Genomic DNA, 22,635 nt, shown 5'->3' with positions numbered 1-22,635 from the left:
ATAAATCACCATATAGCATATATTCAACACAAAAAAAACAGTGACAATTTGTTGTTGACAAAGGATAGCTAGACATATAAAGGGCCCCATTACCATCAGTAGCTTAGGGCCTCATCAAACATAAATCCAGCCCTGCTCAGAGCCAGCGCATCATGTGGAGCTAGGTGACAGGGACTGGACTGAAGAGGAGGAGGAGTGGTGGATATCAGCCCCCGCTTCTCCTGTAGCTTCCAGAGAAGAGGAAGGCAGTCTCGAATTACAGCAAGGCTTTGAGGAAGATAACAGCTCAGACAGAGGCGAACAGCAGAGTTATGAGGTGTTAGGAGAAAGAGGAGGGGAGGCAGAGCAGCTAGCTGACACGTCACTGGACAGCATAACCAACCCCCCTTCTCCCAAAATGCGACTTTCGTTAAGGGGGCAAAAACAAAGGGCACAGCAACAGTTTTTTGTTTCTAAACATATTGTTATTAAAGATTTCTTGGTTTACAAAAGTATGTGCAATGTCTCTTTTTCCCCAGTTACATTTTCTACGGATCAGTTTCATTTGTTGAGACATTGGTGTTACATTAGGAAGAAAAGGGGGAAGGAGGTGGAGGGGGAATGGTGAGTGGGGTGGGGTGGGGTGGGGTGGCAATGCTTCTATTCTGCTTAGTGTATATGTGGGGTTTTGTGTCAGCGCCGCTTGTGCAGGTTCCCTTTACAATTTGCTTGTATCCCTTTGGTGATGAGAGAGGTTGGGGTTGGCCTAGGCTAGGGTGTGGTTGTTTGTTTGTGACTGGCTGTGGTAAACTTTGTTTTCATGTGTGAGCAGGGGGTGGGTGGGTGTTTTTTGAATCAGGTTCGCCAGATTGATTCATATGCTGTTGTTGGATTCTTGTCGTTGTCTTGTTGGACTGTGTATGTGATAAAGGGGAACCAAACTGGGGTGAAGGCGTCTTCTTCCATTTGTCCCCGTGTCAGTCTCACTTTATTGGTTAGTTTTTCTAATAAAGCTGTTTCCCATACTATTTGGTACCATTGGTCCATACTTACTCCTGACAGGTCTCTCCAGTGTCAGCACAACTACAGTTGACCATGTTAGGTTCTTGTTTATGCCACTGTGCAGTTTTTGGAGTCACAAGACTCTGTTTACATTCCAGACTGTTGGAAGTCTCACGGGAGACAGATGTTTCCTGTTTCTTTGTCCAGTTGATTCTCTGCTTTCACAGAGAGCAGATATACATTCTTTTCTGTCCTGCGTAGTTAAAAATAAAACGTAGCGATGTAGCTCATACATTTCTCGTCCTTCTGTTGCTGTTTGTATACTCTGCAGAATGGGAATGTGCCTGAAGCCTCATCAGACCACAGGCGGAGGCCGTAGAAGCAGGTGTTGTTGCTAGAAGGGAAGGCAGGGAGGAGCTCAGTGTGAGCAACACCATCATTGAGGAATGACCGGATTTCTTTGTCTTTCACCGTGATGGCTGAATAAATCATAAGTAAGAACTTTCCTGTTTCCTCCCTGCTTCTTGGTGCCATTGGGAGGAGGGAGAGGATTCCTCAAGCCTGAATCTGGGCCTCGGCAGCTGCAGCCTCTCTTCCTCTTCCTCTTCCTCTCTCCAGCAGTCACTACAAGCTGCCCAAGGGAGGAGACAGGTGGTGGCCATGGAGAAGCAACAGGGTGCTCCCTTGCTGCCGTAGCCACAGCTGTTGATGCTGCTTGGGACATCCTCCTCCCTACTGGCTGGGGAAATAGGGACATTCCGGGATCAAATCAGAAGCCAGGAAGACGGTCGTAATTTCAGGACTGTCCCTGGAAAAGTGGGACAGTTGGAGGGTGTGGAAGCACCAACCTGCCAACAATTTTATGGTGAGATATTTATGGTTTTGAAGATTCTGTTAACAGTTTTAGGGGAGGATGCATGTGCGGTCAGAGTGAATTATTTACCTGATATCCACTGTACTGTAAGAAAGATCAAGATTTTGTAGCACATTAACCATATTTGCTTCTATACAGCAACGCACACACCCTAATATGCACAGTATAAGAAGATACTCAAATGCAGTGCTTTCCCCCCCCCCTAAAAAAATGTTTAGGGGTACTCTCATTTTCCTACTCATATTGAAATACTGCCCCTCCATGAGGCCAAACTTAGATTCACAAAATGTTTAGGGGTATGCGTCCCCCTGCACCCCCCCCCCCAGAAAAAAAACACTGTGCAAATGTATAGTGCTATTTGATCCCTGAAAGTAATATAAAAATAGGCAAATCTGTCATTCTCTCTGCATTTTAGCCATGAATGTGGATCAAAGGAAGGGATTTTCTGGAAGTGCTCTTCCTGCAAGGAAATTAAAAGAGTGAATCACAGTATGATGAACACTTCAGACAATCAGGCTATTGTGTGATAATTCCAGTCACATGAGAATGCCATGAACACTCCACTTTGGGGGCCAAACTGCATTCATTTGTTGCCATGGCAGCATGGTCTCCATTTCCATGTGGTCGGGTACCACAATACCAGTTCTATCTTCACACAGGAACTGCAGGTGACGCTGTTACTTCCTGGTCCCATCACTGCTCATCCCAGGCACCTACCTAACCGTGCCAAAGCACGCTGGAATACAGCAGGAATATATGCATGGTCCCATACTGAACCCATGTATGGGATGTTTATGAATACTTTGGGGGTGCTTTATTGCTGCTCCTGTTCCTTGCTTTGCATCCTCAAACAAATAAGCTGTGAGCAATATATATTGCACCTTGTTTTTCTGAGTGTTAATGAGAATTTTCACTCTGGATTTTCCCTTTGAAGTTCTCTTTCTGCAAGAACAGCCACCTTTAGTTCAGCAACAGAGTACCCTGGAACTGGAGTTTGTAATGTTATCATGTTAGTTTCTGAACTGTTGTTAATGCTGATGTCAGATTTCTAATACTCTGACAATACTCTTTGAGTTTCATATGATATTCTGATACAGATCAGCAGTAGATTTGTAAAGCTTCTCCCAAAATTGGGTATCTAATGCTTGCCTAAACCTACGAAGGTGGTATGTTGGAAACTATGTGTGCATATAGCCAATTAAAAATTCCTTCCATCCTGCCCTCCTTCTTTCTCTGTAACCAGTTTCATAATTATTTTTTTTCTGCTAGTGAAAAGAAACGTGTTTTAATTTAGTTCGGAAGATTTTTATTATTATTATTTTTTAGTGCTTCTCCATCACACTAAACCACCACACTGGTATGCTTTTGGTGCCCTCGTGTGGTCATTTTTATTTTGTCTGATAAGGGTCTGGCTTTTCAATATCTATCTTTTAAAAAATTATGTGCAACCCAAACATGATTAAGACTGGTCCTCAATTAGCAAGATGCATGTTCCAAAATGAGTGGGTTCTGCTGGGCTACAGAGATAGTGTTGTGCTAGAAACTGGTTTAGAATATCTCACCACCTTAAAAAAAAAGTTTGTTTTTAAAAATCCAGATTTCCAACAGTGTCCAATAAAAATGTCCTTTTGCAGCTATGAGCATAATAAATTCAAGGCAAGTTTGCAGTGATCAGGCAAGAGAGACTAGGAATGGTAGGCAAATGAGACCAAACTAGACTCTGTCCTTCTAATGCACAGGAAGAGCACAGGCAACCAAGACTAGGTCAAGAATCTCAAACCTGCAAGAGGTTCTCAACCTGTGGGCCACCAGATGTTGTTGGACTACAACTCCCATCGTCCCTGAGCTCTGGCCTTGCTAGTTAGGGGCGATGGGAGTTGTAGTTCAGCAACATCTGGGGACCCACAGGTTGAGAAAGGCTGGTAGACTGAGATTAAAGCCAGCAGCCTGGGTATCCAGAGCATATCTCCTCTTAGTCTCCTCTTTTCCAGGCTAAACATACCGAGTTCCTTCAACTGTTCCTCATAAGGCTTAGTTTCCAGACCCTTGCTCATCTCAGTTGCCCTCCTCCGCACACATTCCAGCTTGTCAACATCCTTCTTAAATTGTGGTGCCCAGAACTGGGCACAGTATTCCAGGTGTGTTCTGACCAAGGAAGAATAGAGTAGTACTATTACTTCCCCTGATCTGGACACTGTGCATCTCCACAGGACCCATGACAGTACTGGAACGCAAATGGGGTTACAGTTCCAAAAAGAATTGCAGTGCTGAAAAGCAGAAAGCAAAACAGAACAAAAACTTTCCCTGCCTACAATTATTAATAGTAGGTAAATATCCCTTACAATTAGAGCTTTCCCCTAAAATGGCAATTTGAGATCAGTGATTTTCCACTTCAGAAATAAAAAAAGCCTGTGACAGCACTGAATTTCTGAATGATCAGCTGTTTAACATCAAATTATCTTTATAGAGCTCTAAAACGCTCATAAACTGTGCATTAAATGTGCATATTCTCAGCTACTTTTTCCTTGTTGTGTCTTCCTATCGTTTTTGCAAACAGCTGTCAATTTGACGCCTCTTTCTTAGTATTTTATTTGCAGGCAGGTCCCAAAAGCACATATGTCTAGAAAGCTGGCTCTTTGGAAAGCTGTTGATAGAAACTGCAAACCAGAACTGGCAAGGCGTAAAGATTTGGTGTCCTTCCTACTGCAGTCCCTGTCTCTTTGCTCCTAAAGGTTAGCCGACACCACATTCCAAGTGGGTTAGTATGTGATTTAATTGACCCATCCATATACATCCTTTCTTGGGTCTTTACCTTAGACTTCTTTAACAAGCTGAGCTGTTGAAACAGATTAAATCCTTCTATAACAGAAATGGTTTTCTCATCCATTCCCTTTGGTATGCAGGCAGCATGAAGGAGCTGCTCAGTTATGCAATTAAAGCAACTCAAAAGAAGAAGAAGATGAGAAATCAAGGTAATGTTAATCCTTGTAGCATCCCATACACAATCAATTCCAGTCTTTAATATAAAAATTAAAGAAAAACTCAATTATTGCTGTGTCTGCTTTTGAAATCCAGTATACCTGAGTTCCTTCAGGAGTGTGTATGTGTTTGTGTATTTGTTGGAAACTTACAGCCCAGTCGTAACCATTGTCTACTCAGAAGCAATTCCTAATACATTCAGTGGGTCTTACTCCCTGGTAAGTGGGGTTAGCCTTAGTCATCATTTCCAGTAGCAACAAAATTAATTCTTAGCTTTAACACACACACCCAATGACTTCTGGAATATCACATCCCACATTTAAAGGAATCCTAGGAGGCGATTATTGCTCATCTTGTCACATCTCAGAAAAATACCAATCATTTGGCTTCATCATCTTAGCTCTTCTTCTGAATCCACCCAATGTCTGCCTTTTTCTGGGGTAACCAACATTCAGATGTTGTACTACAAACAATTCCAACCAGCATGACTAATTGGACAGTTGGAGCTGGAGTCCCAACATTTGTAGGATATCATGTTGACTAGACCAAAAGGCCATATGTCACATTCAGGAGGAAATAATAATAATTTATTATTTGTACCCTGCCCATCCGGCTGGGTTGCCCCCGCCACTCTGGGCGGCTTCCAGCAAAATATTAAAAACAGAATAAAACATCAACCATTAAAAACTTCCCTGTACAGGGTTGCCTTCAGATGTCTCCTAAAAGTCAGGTAGTTGTTTGTTTCCTTGACATCTGATGGGAGGGCTTTCCACAAGTCAGGCACCACTACCAAGAAGGCCTTCTGCCTGGTTCCCTGTAACTTCACTTCTTGTAGTGAAGGCCCTCAGAGCTGGACCTCAGTGTCAGGCTGGATAATGTGGGGGGTGGAGACAAGCCTTCAGGTAAATCATCCCATCCACCTAGAATACCATGCCTGGTCTTGCTCTGGAAGTAATATTTCCCGCCTAAGATCAGCAGATAAGAGACCTACAGTATCCATAACTTATGTTCAACACTTGGAATTTGAGAATTTTTTTTTTGCATAGATTAAGGTTGGCATTGAGAGAAAACAGGGCTCTCGTGGCTGTAACAGCTATGCAGCAGGCACATAACAAAGTAAGCCTTCCCCAGTATGGAACTACAATAGTAGTAGTAGTAGTAGTAGTAGTAGTAGTAGTAGTAATAATAATAATAAATTGTTATTTATACCCCACCCATCTGGGTGGCCCCCAACAGAATATTAAAGGTAAAGGGAGCCCTGACCATTAGGTCCAGTCGTGATCGACTCTGGGGTTGCGGCGCTCATCTCGCTTTATTGGCCAAAGGAACTGGCGTACAGCTTCCGGCTCATGTGGCCAGCATGACTAAGCTGCTTCTGGCAAACCAGAGCAGCACACGGAAATGCCGTTTACCTTCCCGCCGGAGCGGTTCCTATTTATCTACTTGCACTTTGACATGCTTTCGAACTGCTAGGTTGGCAGGAGCAGGGACCGAGCAACAGGAGCTCACCCCGTCACGGGGATTCGAACCACCGACCTTCTGATTAGCAAGTCCTAGGCTCTGTGGTTTAACCCACAGCGCCACCCGTGTCCCTTAAAGGTAAAGGGACCCCTGACCATTATGTCCAGTCGTGGCCGACTCTGGGGTTGCAGTGCTCATCTCGCTTTACTGGCCGAGGGAGCCGGCGTACAGCTTCCGGGTCATGTGGCCAGCATGACTAAGCTGCTTCTGGCGAACCAGAGCAGCGCACGGAAACGCCATAAAACATTAAACATTAAAAACTTCCCTGTACAGGGTTGCTTTCAGATGTCTTCTAAAAGTCAGATAGTTGTTTGTTTCCTTGATATCTGATGGGAGAGCATTCCACAGGGTGGGCGCCACTACTGAGAAGGCCCTCTGCCTGGTTCCCTGTAACATCACTTCCCGCAGAAGGCCCTCGGCGCTGGACCTCAGGAAATAAGTCTGAAAAAGCATCACAAGAGATCAAAAGAAGAGAAGCTTCATCTTGTAAGTAGCTCAGGGTCAGACCTTCTAGACAGCTTGTGTGGAGTCACTGTGGGGTTGGGAGGGAACCCGGAGTTCTAAGCCTTTGTAAAAAGCCCCTAAGCATTACTACCATTGGCAGATCTCAATGGTGACACTAATGCATGCTTGCACCTAGAACAAAATTGCCCAGAAAGACCTCCAGGGAGTTGGGATTGACTTCTCCAAACCAGGAAGAACTAACTGCAGTCTTTGGCAAGCTCACGCCCAAATCTATAATAATGTTCAAATCTTCCTCCCACTCCATAAAACAACAGTTTTTCTTTATGCATTGAGTGCTGTTGCATGCAATTATCCTTTCCCTTCTGGAGAAGCACTCCTCAACTCACCTTAGGTAAAGGTAACGGGACCCCTGACCATTAGGTCCAGTCGTGGCTGACTCTGGGGTTGCGGCGCTCATCTCGCTTTATTGGCCGAGGGAACCGGCGTACAGCTTCTGGGTCACGTGGCCAGCATGACTAAGCCACTTCTGGCGAACCAGAGCAGTGCATGGAAACACTGTTTACCTTCCCGCCAGAGCGGTACCTATTTATCTACTTTGCATTTTGATGTGCTTTCGAACTGCTAGGTTGGCAGGAGCTGGGACCGAGCAACGGGAGCTCACCCCGTCGCGGGAATTCGAACTGCCAACCTTCTGATTGGCAACTCCTAGGCTCTTTAGTTTAACCCACAGTGCCACTCACCTTAGAGCACAGGAAATAGCGGTTTTGGTGTGCGCTTTGAATTTGCTTCCCACACTTTCATGCATCTAATTTGACAGAAGAGAGTATTTTAATAATTGGATTCCCGGCGGCGATCTAGTTGCCTCAAGTCTGACCACCATCTCCACCTCTAAATATTAATGCATTACTTGAAAGCAAATTCCAAAGAGCTACATTTGAGCTGCAAGTAATTCAGGCCTTCCTTTTAGCGTTCTGCAGACATGTGTCTCCAGAGACCAGCATGCTAGGTCTGTCCCCTCTCGTGGTCCTCATTGCTCCCCGACTCAAGGGAGGGTGCTCTTGTGAAAAAGGAAGCCTTCTGTAGTTGTGAATGCTCCTTGCACATTTTATAACCCCCGTTTCACACAGTGGCCCTCCAAGGGTTGCAGGGTGAGAGCCTAGAACTAGCATGTTCATCCCTGCTCCAAATAAGGTTACAAAGATGAAGACATGTAAATACTCTTTACATAACTTTGAGTAGGACATAAACAGCACTCTTCCTAAAAGAAATCGTCTGCTTTCAGTGTGAAGGTAGGTTTTTTGGGAGAAAGCATATGACCTATATACATTTCTTTGATGTTATGAAAGACGCAGCTTTTTGGGTAAATATTGTCTATGCTTTAGATGCACTAACTCCAAATAGTTGAAACAAATAATTCCCCCCCCCCCCATTTCACTGAGACATGCTTCCACTGTAATGTTTTTCAATATGAAATTTATTGAGGATTTCTTTATTATTCTTTTAATGTCGCTGTCAAAATGAGAGCAGCGAATGCATTTTGAACTGTGCTGTGTAATCATCTGCCGAATTATGTAGACAGTATATGGTGGAGAGCTCCCAGCTTCAATACTTTGCAAAAGAAAACATTTTAATGATTCAAAGGACCCTTGCTTGTTTGAAGAAGAAGAAGAAGAGGAGGAGGAGGAGGAGTTTGGATTTGATATCCCGCTTTATCACTACCTGAAGGAGTCTCAAGGTGGCCAACTTTCGCCTTTCCCTTCCTCCCCCACAACAAACACTCTGTGAGGTGAGTGAGGCTGAGAAACTTCAAAGAAGTGTGACTAGCCCAAGGTCACCCAGCAGCTGCATGTGGAGGAGCGGGGACGCGAACCCGGTTCACCAGATTATGAGTCCACCACTCTTAACCACTACACCACACTGGCTCTCTCTCTTTGGAGAAACTATCCCTCCATCCAGGGCTTTTGATGGCAGCACTCCACTCAACTTGAAGCAATGTTTGCGTCCAAAAGGTTTTACGCCAGTGCAAGGAGGACAAGTCGGGGGGGGGCAATGCTCATGAATAGTCTTGTGTTCCACCTTTACTCACCTTCATACAGTGAAGTCCAGGAATGACTGGACTTTCTAGGTCACTTTGGAAGAAAAGGCTTATACCTTCTCACTAAGAGCTCCTCAAGACTGATAAGATTCTAAGAGTCTTGCTGCCATTTGGCTCCTCATCTCCCTAAGCTGCCATCTATTAGGAGCTATCCCACCTTGCTACAGCACAACCCGCTCCATTAATTTGGCTGAGAAACCAGTTGCCATTTGGACCCCCACCTCCCAGAGCTGTCACCATTTACCCCAGTCATCATAATGACAATTATGTAAGGTTCTTGCTTTCTTTCCACTTCCTCCCCCCCTTTTTTTCCTTTTGTGTTGCCTCTGCTTAAACTGTAATCCCACAGAGAAGAGCTTTATTATTCTGGAGTGTTTGTATAGTGCCTAGGAAACTTTGGGTGTTTTATAAATGAATAATACCAACAAAAAATACCAATAATAACAGCAAAACGTAGCTTGGCATTTATATGAGTAAGTCCCAAGAAGCCTTGGGCTTTGTCCCAAACCAGGGTTTGGTTCTGGTTTGTGATCCTAGTTTGCAGGGAAGTGCAAAGCGTAGCTTGCCTCTTTGAACAGCAAGCTATGGTTTGCTACAAAGAAAGCTCCGGAGGGAATATCAGCCTAGAAAGGGAGGGAAGGCGAGTCTGGGGTCAATATAATTCTAAATTATGGTTTGGCACTATAACTGAGCAACAAACCCATACTGCTTCCCATTTGATAAATGTGGATGCCCCCATTTCCTGGGGCAGGAAGCTGTTACGAATTGTGATTTCCTTCTGCTTGCAGATATGGAGCAAAACTCTTAAATATTTATGAAAAGATGCCCTCAGCCTAAACGTTATAAATGCACATTACTGTTTGTTTGAGTATAAACTTTAAAAGGAATAAAAGTGAAAAAAGGAATGAATTGGGGTGGGGACAAGTGGGGAGACACACACAGAGGTTTGCATTGCTACACATTTTTCAGGCCATTAACAGATCATCTTTTTTTAAAAAAAATAATACATTCATGGACAGTAAAGCTAAACATTAGCAAAACACAGTGTTGCATTAGTTCCACCAAAGCCAAAAGAATTACTGAGAGCAATACGCCGCTTTTCACTTCTCCATTCTTGGGGTACTAGTGGAACATAATTGAGGTCAAACGGTGCTTCCGTCTGATCTAGATTTAGTGTAGGTGGTAAAATTCCATGGTAACAACTCAAAGCGGTGAAAGCTGCCTCAATAGCTCCTGCAGCACCCAAAAGATGGCCCGTTGCTCCCTTTGTTGAGGAAACTACAAGAGAATATGCGTGTTCTTTGAAGAGTCCTTTAATAGCCTGATTCTCTGCGGCGTCTCCTAGTGGAGTGGAGGTGGCGTGAGCGTTGATGTATGTTACATCTTCAGGGCAAATTCCAGCATCTTTCATTGCTGCTGACATGCATCTAGGGGAGAAGAATGAAAAAGAAAGAGATTTTTGTTACTTAAGTTCATAGCCTGATGGAATACTAAGCCATGGTTTAGCAGCACGCATAAGGGTCTCTACAAACCTAACCAAGCATCGAGTTCAAACATTCTTTTGCCTTCTCTCTTATTCTAGTGTGGCTGGAAGTAGCATTTCTGTCAAGTTTAGCTTTGCTTTCAAAAAACCTTACCTATGAACCAGGGATCCCAGTTTACAGCAAACTGGTCTGTTTCTAAATAAGCCACTGTCTAACTATTATTATTATTATTATTATTATTATTATTATTATTATTATATTAATTTATACCTCGCCCATCTGGCTGGGTTGCCCCAGCCACTCTGGGCGGCTTCCAACACACACCAAAATAATAATAAAACATCAAACATTAATAGTAACAATCAGATCCTGTTTAAAAAGTCACAATACCTTTAAAATAAACAACTTATACCAAATAAAGCAGTATGCAATAATACATTAGAATCCAATAGTACACACTAAAAATAAACATCAGCAAGTAATAATTAAACAGTTTACACTTATTAATTACAATAAAGAATTACTCATCCATAATCGATAAAAATAGCAGCAAATCACAATACAGTGGTACCTCTGGTTACGTACTTAATTCGTTCTGGAGGTCCGTTCTTAACCTGAAACTGTTCTTAAACTGAAGCAACACTTTAGCTAATAGGGCCTCCCACTGCCGCCGCACCGCTGGAGCACGATTTCTGTTCTCATCCTGAAGCAAAGTTCTTAACCCGAGGTACTATTTCTGGGTTAGTGAAGTCTGTAACCTGAAGCGTCTGTAACCTGAAGCGTATATAACCCGAGGTACCACTGTACATAAAACACCACAAATCATACAAAACAATGCAAAAGGATTAAATTAAGAAACAAGGACACACAACCTAAAATTATTTTTAAAAAAACAAAAAAAGCCTATCCCTGAACTCCTCTCCTCCCAGCTGCTTCTGCTGTTCACGAAGTCATGGTCTGGGAAAGGCTGCCGGGGCTGGAGGTTGGGGCAAGGAAGGTGGCTTGCAGATTTAATCAGTTCCCACACAATACTCAGCCAAGATTCTTTGAAAGTAAACTAAACTTGGCGCAAGCCCTCCTCCCAACTGTGTAGGAGGAGGAGTGCATGACCTCATCCCTCTGCTTAGATTCATGGAGGGTCATCCATGTGCCGCCAAACCACGGTTTAGTGTTGCATGTGAATGCAACCACTGTGCACGAAAGCGATTAAACCCTAAAACTACAATCATGCATTCATCCATCATGCAACTTCACAAGATCACCATTCTGTATTCAACATGCAGCCTCAGCAGATGAAAATGAGTAAGAATCAATTCCATAGGATACATCCTTAAGGCAGGGATAAATGCATTTGTCTTGCATGTTAGGTCATGTTAATTGAAATATTCCATAGAATCTATGGCCAAGCTAATGCCGAAGTGGAAAATTCAGTCCTAATGAGCCGAAGGCATTAATTATCTTGAATGTTCTGCTGTGTTACTTGCCATCTTTAAAAGGAAATAATATTTCCACAAACACTAGTAGCAGCCATGTCTCTTTGAAACTGAACAAGCATATCTAATTAATGTAGGTAAACATTGTCCTATGTCCTTTGCCATTCAAAATGGGTAAGAGAGATTGATTTTACTTCTGCAATATTATTAATCATTTCTAGAAGACTACTGAACAGATACAAAGTGCTTCACAATTCTTTTCTAACTTAATTCTCACAATTGCCTTCAAGGCAGGATTGAATGAGAGAAAATGGTTTGGCCAGGTGTGCCAACAAGATTTTCTGGGCCTGGTATATTGTATATAGATTGAGGCCCTTGCTGCACACAAAGGAGAAGGCAGAAATTTGCATAAAATTTGCATATGCTTTATGCCACATACAATTTTGTATACTCTTTTGCAGGTGGGGCAGAGGAGCGCCCAAAAATAAATTGAGGGTCCCAAACAAGTAATAATATCTATGACAGACAAAATATAACTGATGTTATATTTTGATGTTATATAACTGAAGTGATGTTACAGGGAATGAGGCAGAGGGCCTTCTCGGTAGTGGCGCCCGCTCTATGGAACGCCCTCCCACCAGGTGTCAAGGAAATAAACAACTATCTGACTTTTAGAAGACATCTGGTGGCAGAGTGATGCATGCTCTAGTTATCTCCCGCTTGGACTACTGCAATGCGCTCTACGTGGGGCTACCTTTGAAGGTGACCTGGAAACTACAACTAATCCAGAATGCGGCAGCTAGACTGGTGATTGGGAGTGGCTGCCAAGACCATATAACACTGGTCCTGAAAGACCTACATTGGCTCCCAGTACGTTTCCAAGCACAATTCAAAGTGTTGTTGCTGACCTTTAAAACCCAAACGGCCTCAGCCCAGGATACCTGAAGGAGCGTCTCCATCCCCATCGTTCAGTCCAGACACTGAGGCCTTCACTGCAAGAACTGAGGTTACAAGGAACCAGGCAGAGGGCCTTCTCGGTAGTGGTGCCTGCCCTGTGAAATGCCCTCCCATCAGATGTCAAGGAAATAAACAACTATCTGACTTTCAGAAGACATCTGAAGGCAGCCCTGTACAGGGAAGTTTTGAATCTTTGATCTTTTATTGTATTTTTAATATTCTGTTGGGAGCCGCCCAGAGTGGTTGGGGAAACCCAGCCAGATGGGCGGGGTATAAATAATGAATTGTTGTTGTTGTTAACATGTCACAGAATTCAGAGTACACTGCAGAGCCATGGCTGAGTGCTAGAGCACAAGCTTTGTGTACAAACGGTCCTATGTTCAATTTCCAACATTTCAATGTAGGGCTTGGAGAGACTGCTGCCTGAAACCCTGGACAGCAGTCAATACCAGTAAATGTGGAGCTCGATAAGCCAGTCTGACTCAGTATATGACAGCTTCCAGACTGGGCTGGGAAGTTCAAAAATAAGTATTAAACATTAGGGAATTTCTAATGTATGGATTTATTCCCAATATAGAAAACAACTTTACAATTATTTAAATGTGGTTTTTACCTGATGGCACCATCCCCATTTGGATTAGGGGCTGTTATGTGGCAAGCGTCACCTGAGAGTCCGTAGCCCAAAATTTCTGCGTACAGTTTAGCTCCTCTCCGTGCAGCGTGCTCATATTCTTCCAAAACCAAAACGGCGGCACCTTCTCCCATGACAAATCCCTCCCTCAGCGGGTGGAATGGCCGGCAAGCCAGCTGGGGGCTTGAGTTAAAGCTAGTGGCCAGAGCCCGAGCTCTGGCAAACCCAGCTAGAGACAAGGGGCTAATGCAAGCCTCTGTCCCCCCAGCCAACATCACATCAGCATCACCGTAGGCTACAAATCGAAAGGCGTCTCCAACAGCATGTGTTCCTGTGGTACAGGCTGTGGATACAGCATGGTTGGGTCCTTTCAGCTGGTATCTGATGCTAATATGACCTGCCGCCATATTGACCAAGATCTTTGGAACAAAGAACGGGCTGACTTTGTTGTAACCCTTTGTTGTGAACATGGAGGCCGTGTCAGAAATGTCTTCCAGCGGAACCATTCCCATCCCTATTGCCACACCAGCATTCAAATGGTCCAGTTCAGATTGCGGATGCCACCCAGAGTCTTTTATTGCTAAGTCGGCTGCAGCTATGGCCATGATGGTGGCAGATGACATGGCCTTGCTCTCTGATTTCGACACAAAGCTTTCTCTGTGGAATTGGCCCTCGCTAACCCCCTTCGGCACACAGGCGGCTATTTTACATGGGACGGCCGAATATTCCTCCCCTTCAAGAGCAACGACCCCACAATTTCCCTGGAGAAGGTTGTTCCACACAAGTTGCGTTCCGACGCCCAGGGGCGACACCAACCCAATGCCTGTGACAACCACTCTCCTTCGGCTGTGATGAGTTGCGCTCGTGCTCAAATGCTTTCTCACGATTCTCAAACGCTGATGTACTTGGGAACCTTGAAGATTGAGGCATGCAGTTTTTAAGACATCTCTTGAGAAGTGGAGAAGCATGGTGGCAGTTTTCAGAAATGAATTCCTGTAGGACAAAAAGGCAACTCTATTATTCTTAACTGTTATGGAATCAGTTGTGGAGAAAAACTGTGGGTGCACTACATTTAAAAGAAACAAAGATGTTCTTTCTAATCCATGCCTGTTTTTCATTTAAAGAATTTTTGGTTGCAATTTGATACCAGCAGTGCTATTTTTCTAGAAAAAGAGGTGCCAGAACTCACCATGAAGGCCTCCCATGTTCTCTTATAATAGTGATGGCACCCAATGGAGTGGTGCTGGAACTGAGTTCTGGTGAGTTCTGGCTAAAAAAAGCCTTGGATACCAGGGATATGGGACTTTTTAAGGCCTGGTGACCATACAGTGGTAGCTCAGGTTAAGTACTTAATTCGTTCCGGAGGTCCGTTCTTAACATGAAACTGTTCTTAACCTGAAGCACCACTTTAGCTAATGGGGCCTCCTGCTGCTGCCATGCCGCCGGAGCACAATTTCTATTCTCATCCTGAAGCAAAGTTCTTAACCTGAAGCACTATTTCTGGGTTAGCGGAGTCTGTAACCTGAAGCGAATGTAACCTGAGGTACCACTGTACTTCCAAATTATTCTAACACAGAACAATGCTGAAATTGTCCTTTGGGCTACATGCCGAAATAATGAATGGGTCAATACACAAGAATTAAAATGTACATGGCAGCTTCCAAGTCAATATTTTTTAGAAAGGCCCATCTGCTCTTATGCTACCTGCTCAAGAAACTCTCTGAAATTGGAACTCGACCTTGCTCAGCTCTCTTGTGAAGATGGGAATAAATTAAGAGGTAAAGCAATTTCAGTTGGAACCCTGCAAAGGCTGTATATTTCAGTCCCAATATACAGTACAGCCTTTGCAGGGTTTGAACTGAAATTGCTTACAATAACTTATTAGGTCACAGTTTGCTAGGAGACATCACTATGATATAGATGGCAGATGAGACAAATAATCAAAATAATTGGTACAATAACTAGCTATATCATAAGCAACTCAATTTGCACTGCAGAGTATTCTAACGCTTGGACAAATTAGTTCATATATTTGTTTCCCTTCCTGTCTTTTCTCTGAAAAAGACCCAGTGTGGTGTAGTGGTCAGACTAGGACCTGGGAGACGAGGGTTCAGATCTCTGCTCAGTCATGAAACTCACTGGATTACCTTGGGCATACACAAATGACAAAACCTGACACGACTGACCCCAATAAATGGGTCACATTTTAGGGAGCGGGGCTAAAATACTAAACATGTTATTTTGTAAAAACATAACCATGAGATCACAGCATAAACCAAGTCAATGAATCCTTCAACAAATCAACCTGGGAAATGCAGAAAACAATAGGGAGCCTGATTTCTTTCTAACCCAAAGGGAGTGCCTACAGTTTGGCCACTCGCATTTCTGGTGAAAATAACAACCAGAAAGAAGCTGGTTCTTGAGCTTTAATAGAGTTTCGAAAGTGATGGCAGTGGCGTCATTCTCGCTACTGCGCATGCTCAACAACCCTAAAAAATAAATAAATAAACCAACGCGCGGGGCGGAGCGAAAAGGGTCGCTGCGTTCACAGAAGTTTCTGAAAGGGGAGGGAGGATTCCGCCCGCTCGCCTCACTTTCTGGAGTCGCTGCCGCCGCCGCCTGAGGCAGCTTTATCCAGAATTGAGTACGGGCGGGCGCACAGCAAAGCCCAAGTTCCTTGCTCGCAAGCACCGGTGTGGGAGGATGGCGGCCGCCGTGGGACCCTCCGCAGCGGCGCGCTCGTCCCTGAATCCTCCAGAGACGTTTGTAGAGGCCTCCCGTTTGCTGCTTACCTATGCGGATAAATAGCATCAGGTGAGGGGGTGCGGACGGGCCCGGCAAACAGCAGTGCCGAGGGTGGTGAGACGGCTTGCGCCTGTGTCGGTCTCCTCGCGGAGGCCGCCGGGACACGACGGTGCGTCTTGGTAAATAAAAGCTTTTGGACCATGGATGGAAGAGCTGCGTGTAGTGCCGCGGGCGGGCGAGGCAGTGATTGCCTGGACGTTGCCCTGTTTACCCAGAGTATCGGTTTGCCCATGCTGCGTTGGGTCAGCTGCAACCAGATCTCTCCCTCCTGTGGGGCCAGTTGCTTAAAAATAGCAGTCGTGAAGCCCCTGTCTTGCATTTGCTTCTGCTGTGTGGCCTTACCATTGTGCCCATTCGTTGCACCAGGGTGTATATGTAATAAAATATGAAGGTGCATCTCAGTGCTCCTATTGAACTGTGAGACACATGCTTCTGGCCTACTGGGATAGCAAGCCTTGCAGGCACCACATGCAGATTAGAGAGCCTGGGAGTGATAATTACGAGAACCTCTGTGGATATACAGAGTGCATTTCCTTCTCCACTGAATTTGTTATGGTGCTTTCAGGCCAGAGAGTTAAGATCTCCAGGTACAGGTGACAGAATGACTGCAACAGAAAGGCCATTTTAGGAATAAAGTTTTAGAAACAAGGAAAAAATAAACTAAATACTGGGGTGCGTTAAAGAAGCCCGAGGAAACAATCTGGAACACTACCAAGATATCCCAAACCAGAACGTTTATATGAGGTATAGCATGGAGTGGTGTGGAAATCCTCCAGAAATCTTAAGAATCCACCTTTTGAAGTAATGGAGCCGGTTATTATTTATGACTGGGGGAAGGGAGGGCAGGAGGGGAAAACCACTGCTTTTGAAAAATGCTAAATACTGTAACTAAATTCACACCAAGAGAAATTCAGCCTTGAAGAGTGCTTGTTTTACAATAGACAGCTGTTTGAAAACACTGCCCAGAAATTTAATTGAGTAACTGCATATCAAACTGCATAATTGAAATGCCACAGGACCAAATGGGAATCATGCTGATCTACACACTGAATCTACCTTCTAAGTACCGTAGTTAAAATGAGTTTTCAAAGATCCCAGGATATCTGGTTCTGAGGTATTCTAAAGAATCAGACTGGCACACCCTACAAAATAAAATGAAATTGGAACTTAATGCAAGAAATGTAGCTTCTTTTTTAAGGTTGTGGCTTACTGCACCACTCCTATTTAGTTCCTGTTTATTAGGATTCCTTCTGTAAACTTTTGCCTTAAGCAATCACTGGAATAGGAAGTGTTTTTAGACTTCCGGGGTTGCTACATCAGACTAATTCTAGTTCAATCTGGTGTGCAGATCTGATTATTTTGGATGCCTTATAACATGGTGTTTCAGGTTGTTTTAATAGTAAAAATGGGTTCTGGTTAGGAAGGGTTAATAAAATCTTAATTTTACAAGGGTATCGGGTCTCATTACTAAATAAGGTTCTTAAGTGTCTGAATGGGAAAGGTTTTGGCATTAAAGACATGTGTGATAGCTAGTGATGCTCCTTTTGTACAATCTATATCAATTATTTTTTCTTCTTACACACGTTTACCAGCTTCTGAATAGACATATACAGGATTGTGCTGTCAATTCCATATATTTCAGTTAGATTTCTGTGAAGAAAGATTAACGACTTGTATAATGAAAGGGCAATGGGGTTGCTGCATTTAATACAACAGATTGCTGTTACCAGTTTGATGCCCAAAACTTCCCTAAGCTGGGAAAATAGCTCTTCAAGCCTCTTTATGTGGCAATGACAGCTGGTTCAACAACTGGTTGTCATTTTTTTTCTGAGCCCAGGGACAGATACTTCAAAGAGGAAGAGAGAATGATCACATGGAGTCTGTCCCTAGAAGTGAGGATTCACAGAAGGAAGAATCCTTTTCTGCTAGTTGGAAAAATCAATACAGATCAATAAAACCCATGCATATTGATCAGTTTAGATTATGTGCTGGGAGATCTAGGCTAACTGGCTTGGGCAGATGGGAGTTGTAGTCCAAAACATCTGGAGGGCACCAGGTTGTTAAAGGCTGTTCTAGGCACCAAAAATAAAGAGAGAAGCTTTGCTTGATGCTGACAGGACATAACATTTGGCATTAAGCAGTGTTAGAAACTGGGAGAGAAAAGCTAGGAGCCAAATGGCTTCTGGGACTTGGGTAAGGTAAAGGTAAAGGGACCCCTGACCATTAGGTCCAGTCGTGGCCGACTCGGGTTGCTCATCTCGCTTTATTGGCCAAGGGAGCTGGTGTACAGCTTCCGGGTCATGTGGCCAGCATGACTAATCCGCTTCTGGCGAACCAGAGCAGCGCATGCAAACACCATTTACCTTCCCACCGGAGCAGTACCTATTTATCTACTTGCACTTTGACGTGCTTTCGAACTGCTAGGTTGGCATGAGCAGGGACCGAGCAATGGGAGCTCACCCCATCGCGGGGATTCGAACCGCTGACCTTCTGATCGGCAAGCCCTAGGCTCTGTGGTATATCCCACAGCGCCACCCACATCCCATAGGACTTGGGTAGTGGGTGCCAAAACAGAATGTCTAGTCGCCACGGGGTGTGTGTGTGTGTCAGCAACACTTTTTATTTATTATTTTGATAAGCATGAATTAAGAAATTAATATGCAATTCACATAACTGACACATTGTTAATATCATATTTTTAGCAGAAATGGATAATACGTATTTAATTTGGTGTTTACAATAAAAAATATTGGTACCACACTCCAGTTTTCAAAACACTCTACTCTTTATTGTTAAACTCCTTAACATATTGTCTATCCTTAACATATACTTCGAAGCTCCAAAGCACATGCATTTCAGTATTCCTTGAATGTCAGCCAGGCGCAAAAAATGGCGCCCATACTTTTTGAGGTGCTCACAGATGAAGAATCTTTAGGTGCAAAATGCGCCTGGCGCCCTGCTAATTTCGAACCCTGGCACACTAGGGATGCATCCCTAGAGCGGGCATTTCACATATATCTAACTGAGAGCATTTTCTTAATATGCGAAGTTTAGGGATGCAGAAGAAGGTCTCTCAGGATGACAGCATCCTTTGGGCAAGAGCATCTGGGAGAAGTCAGTCCCAAGCCATTTTTTACTTTTAACTAAACACAAGAACTTTGAATCGCATCCAGAAATGGCTCACCAGCCAGTATAGTGACTAGCTATATACCCTACAGCTGCTCCTAGTTAGCATCTTGGCAGCTGTATTTTGAACAGACTGAAGTTTCCGAGAAATCTTCAGAGACAAACCCAGAACACTATATGTTGTGGTAATCTAAGGGGGGGGGGATGAGTTACCATGGTGTGGAGAACAGCCAGGTTTTATCTCTCTTTGCTTTTCTATATACATAAGATTGGACTCCATAGATGAAATCTTAAGCATGGTTATGGAACATCTGAGAAAACGTTGTTAAGGCTTCAATGTTTAATGTGCATTTCAGAGAGCAACTACGGCTTCGTAAGCTGAAAACATACAACTCCAAGTGTGCTTTTACTTGGAAATAAGTTCCACTGAGATCATTATAAGTATACTTAGGATTGGGGTGTGAGTGATAGAATCGACATCTGTGATGATAATACTGACTTCCAGCTGTACACAGATGAGGAAGAATCTTGTATTAAGAACATGAGGCAAGAACAAAGCTCTGCTTAGTTCCAAATCCTGTTTTTTCATAGTGGCCATTCCAGTGCCTATGGGATGTCTGCAAGCAGGACAGCAGCCACCAAATTGCCCTCTCCTGTTGCTCCACAGTAACTGGTTTAAAGGTAAAGGGACCCCTGACCATTAGGTCCAGTCATGGCCGACTCCGGGGTTTATTGGCCGAGGGAGCCGGCATAGTTTCCAGGTCATGTGGCCAGCATGACTAAGCTGCTTCTGGCAAACCAGAGCAGCACACGGAAACGCCATTTACCTTCCCGCCGGAGCGGTACCTATTTATCTACTTGCACTTTGATGTGCTTTTGAACTGCTAGGTTGGCAGGAGCAGGGACCGAGCAATGGGAGCTCACCCCGTTGCGGAGATTCGAACCTCCGACCTTCTGATCAGCAAGTCCTAGGCTCTGTGGTTTAACTTAATAACCTCTGATCCTGGAAGTAGTATAGAGCTATCATGCTTTTAGCCATTGGTAGCCTCTTCCCTGAATTAGTCTAATCCTCTTTTACAGCTGTTAGTTGACCATCATCATCACATAGGACTTCCCCTCTCCTCAGTGATACCCTATTATTCATCTTTTGCTGGTGGAAAATAGAGGCTGGAAGGGATTTTAAGGCCACGTAGTTGAGTCCACGACATGGCTTCATGGCTTCTCTCAGCTTCATGGCACTCCGTCCTAGGCATCTTATTCTGATGCTTTTCCAAAAGCAGTCTTTGCAAGGTTGCAGTGTTGAATGAAAAACTGGAAAGTATAACGGGGAACTGAGGTGTGCCACTCAGTGTTTTTTCCTCCAGCTGTTTCCTCGCTTAAGATCTCTTTCCTTATTGACTTCCTCCCTTGGGGAAAATATACATTTGTCATTCGTTTCTTAAATTTCTATCCCAAGAAGGTCTTTTTCGGTCTTTTCTATCCCCAAAAAGGTCTTTTTCAGTCTTTTCTTGTGCTGGGGGAAGAGAGAAACCCAGAAGAATACGTATCCAGAGCAGTACGTAACCAGAGGGTCCACTGTATATCTGAACCATATGGCCACTAACACTCAAACAGGGCCGTGGGTTGTTTCTTCAGGGATGATAAAGCACTAAGGACTGCAATCCCATATCCTTCGCCCTAGGAGTAAGGTAAAGGTAAAGGACCCCTGACCATTAGGTCTAGTCGTGACCGACTCTGGGGTTGTGGCGCTCATCTCGCTTTATTGGCAGAGGCAGCCAGCGTACAGCTTCTGGGTCATGTGGCCAGCATGACTAAGCCTCTTCTGGCGAACCAGAGCAGCACACAGAAACGCCATTTACCTTCCTGCCAGGGCGTTACCTATTTATCTACTTGCACTTTGACATGCTTTTGAACTGCTAGGTTGGCAGGAGCAGGGACCGAGCAACGGGACCTCACCCCGTCGCGGGGATTCGAACCGCCAACCTTCTGATCGGGAAGTCCTGTCATGGCTAAAATGGCCGCTGTTTCTTTAATGCGAATAAAGCTGGGTCAGCATGACTCAGCGGCTTGCAGCAGGTTGTATATATATAGTGAGAAATGTTAGTCTGAGACTGAGGCTGGTGTTTGGGTTGGTTGGTTGGTGCTGGTGTGTATTCAGTCGTGTTTTGCACAAAGACTTTTAAGAATAAAACTCTGCAAGGATATTCTTCTGGACTCTTTTATGCTGATAAGGGTCTGAGGACCAGGCCGAGGAGACAAAGGGAGGTCAGAACCCTTTCCTCCTTTTTTGCTTTTTACAAACACTGACAAGTCCTAGGCTCTGTGGTTTAACACACAGCGCCACCTGCGTCCCATCGCCCTAGGAGTAATCCCCACTAAATTCCGTTGAACTTGTATGAGTAGATATGCCTAGGATTGCGCTGTAAATAATTCAGTCCAGGTGCAAAGCCAAGTGGAGGTGCTAGTGCTGGTTTGTTTTTGTTTTTTGCATCTCAATACAGAAAACTTGACATTTGTGACTATCATTTCAGGGGGAAAACCCATATTGTTTTTCCTAAGGACGACACATTGATTGAGCAGCTGCACAAAATCTGAGACCTAGTTGCTGGGGAGAGAAATAGACGATTGAATGGATCAAATACAACCGAAATGTCAGGATCCTCTCGGAGAGTAACAGACATGCAGCCTGTTGCACACCGGCCGTCGAGAACTCTTGATTCCAGTCAGGACCCAACTTCTCAGCCTGCTGTCATGGTAACCACTTCCGAACTCTGTTATGTCGAACAAGGAAATCGTATGTGTAAATTTAAGTTTCACCCTTGAGCTGAGTTCTTTAATTCATGTAGCAACTCTTGGGAACCAGTGTGGTGTAGTGGTTAGGAGCGCTAGACTCGTAATCTGGTGAACCGGGTTCGCGTCTCCGCTCCTCCACATGCAGCTGCTGGGTGACCTTGGGCCAGTCACACTTCTCTGAAGTCTCTCAGCCCCACTCACCTCACAGAGTGTTTGTTGTGGGGAAGGAAGGGAAAGGAGAATGTTAGCTGCTTTGAGACTCCTTCGGGTAGTGATAAAGTGGGATATCAAATCCAAACTCCTCCTCCTCTTCTTCTTGGGAACAGTTTTCACCTCTTTGTGAAATGCCGATAGTTATATATTGCATCAGACGTTGAGATTGGGGGGAAACCACCTTATGAGCCAAATTGTGACCCCTTAATTTGGCCTGTAGCCCAGAGGCTCTTCATTCCTGATATAGACACACACTGAAATCACTTCCTTGTGGGAGA

The 22,635-nt window shown here is 44.3% G+C and overlaps 2 protein-coding genes across 2 annotated transcripts in view; one reads left to right on the top strand and one right to left on the bottom strand.

Annotated features, from left to right (window-relative positions):
• Positions 1-8,276: 8,276 nt before the first annotated feature.
• Positions 8,277-16,592, bottom strand: OXSM (3-oxoacyl-ACP synthase, mitochondrial). Its single transcript, XM_081882117.1, has 3 exons — positions 16,213-16,592; positions 13,403-14,413; positions 8,277-10,342 (listed from the first exon to the last, which is right to left on the bottom strand). The coding sequence occupies exons 1-3, from the start codon at positions 16,542-16,544 to the stop codon at positions 9,940-9,942; spliced, it is 1,746 nt and encodes a 581-aa protein (XP_081738243.1). The 5' UTR covers positions 16,545-16,592; the 3' UTR covers positions 8,277-9,939.
• The window catches only part of NGLY1 (N-glycanase 1), a 23,975-nt gene continuing 17,439 nt past the window's right edge, over positions 16,100-22,635 (top strand). The window contains exons 1-2 of the mRNA XM_081882178.1: positions 16,100-16,234; positions 21,883-22,105. Of these exons, the coding sequence (XP_081738304.1) occupies positions 22,001-22,105 (105 nt within the window). The 5' untranslated portion in view covers positions 16,100-16,234; positions 21,883-22,000. The remainder of the gene's footprint in view (positions 16,235-21,882; positions 22,106-22,635) is intronic.

This window comes from Podarcis erhardii (assembly GCF_964252035.2).
Source record: "Podarcis erhardii genome assembly, chromosome: 12".
Taxonomy (NCBI): Eukaryota; Metazoa; Chordata; class Lepidosauria; order Squamata; family Lacertidae; genus Podarcis; species Podarcis erhardii.
This window is presented reverse-complemented; position numbering and strand designations above follow the sequence as displayed.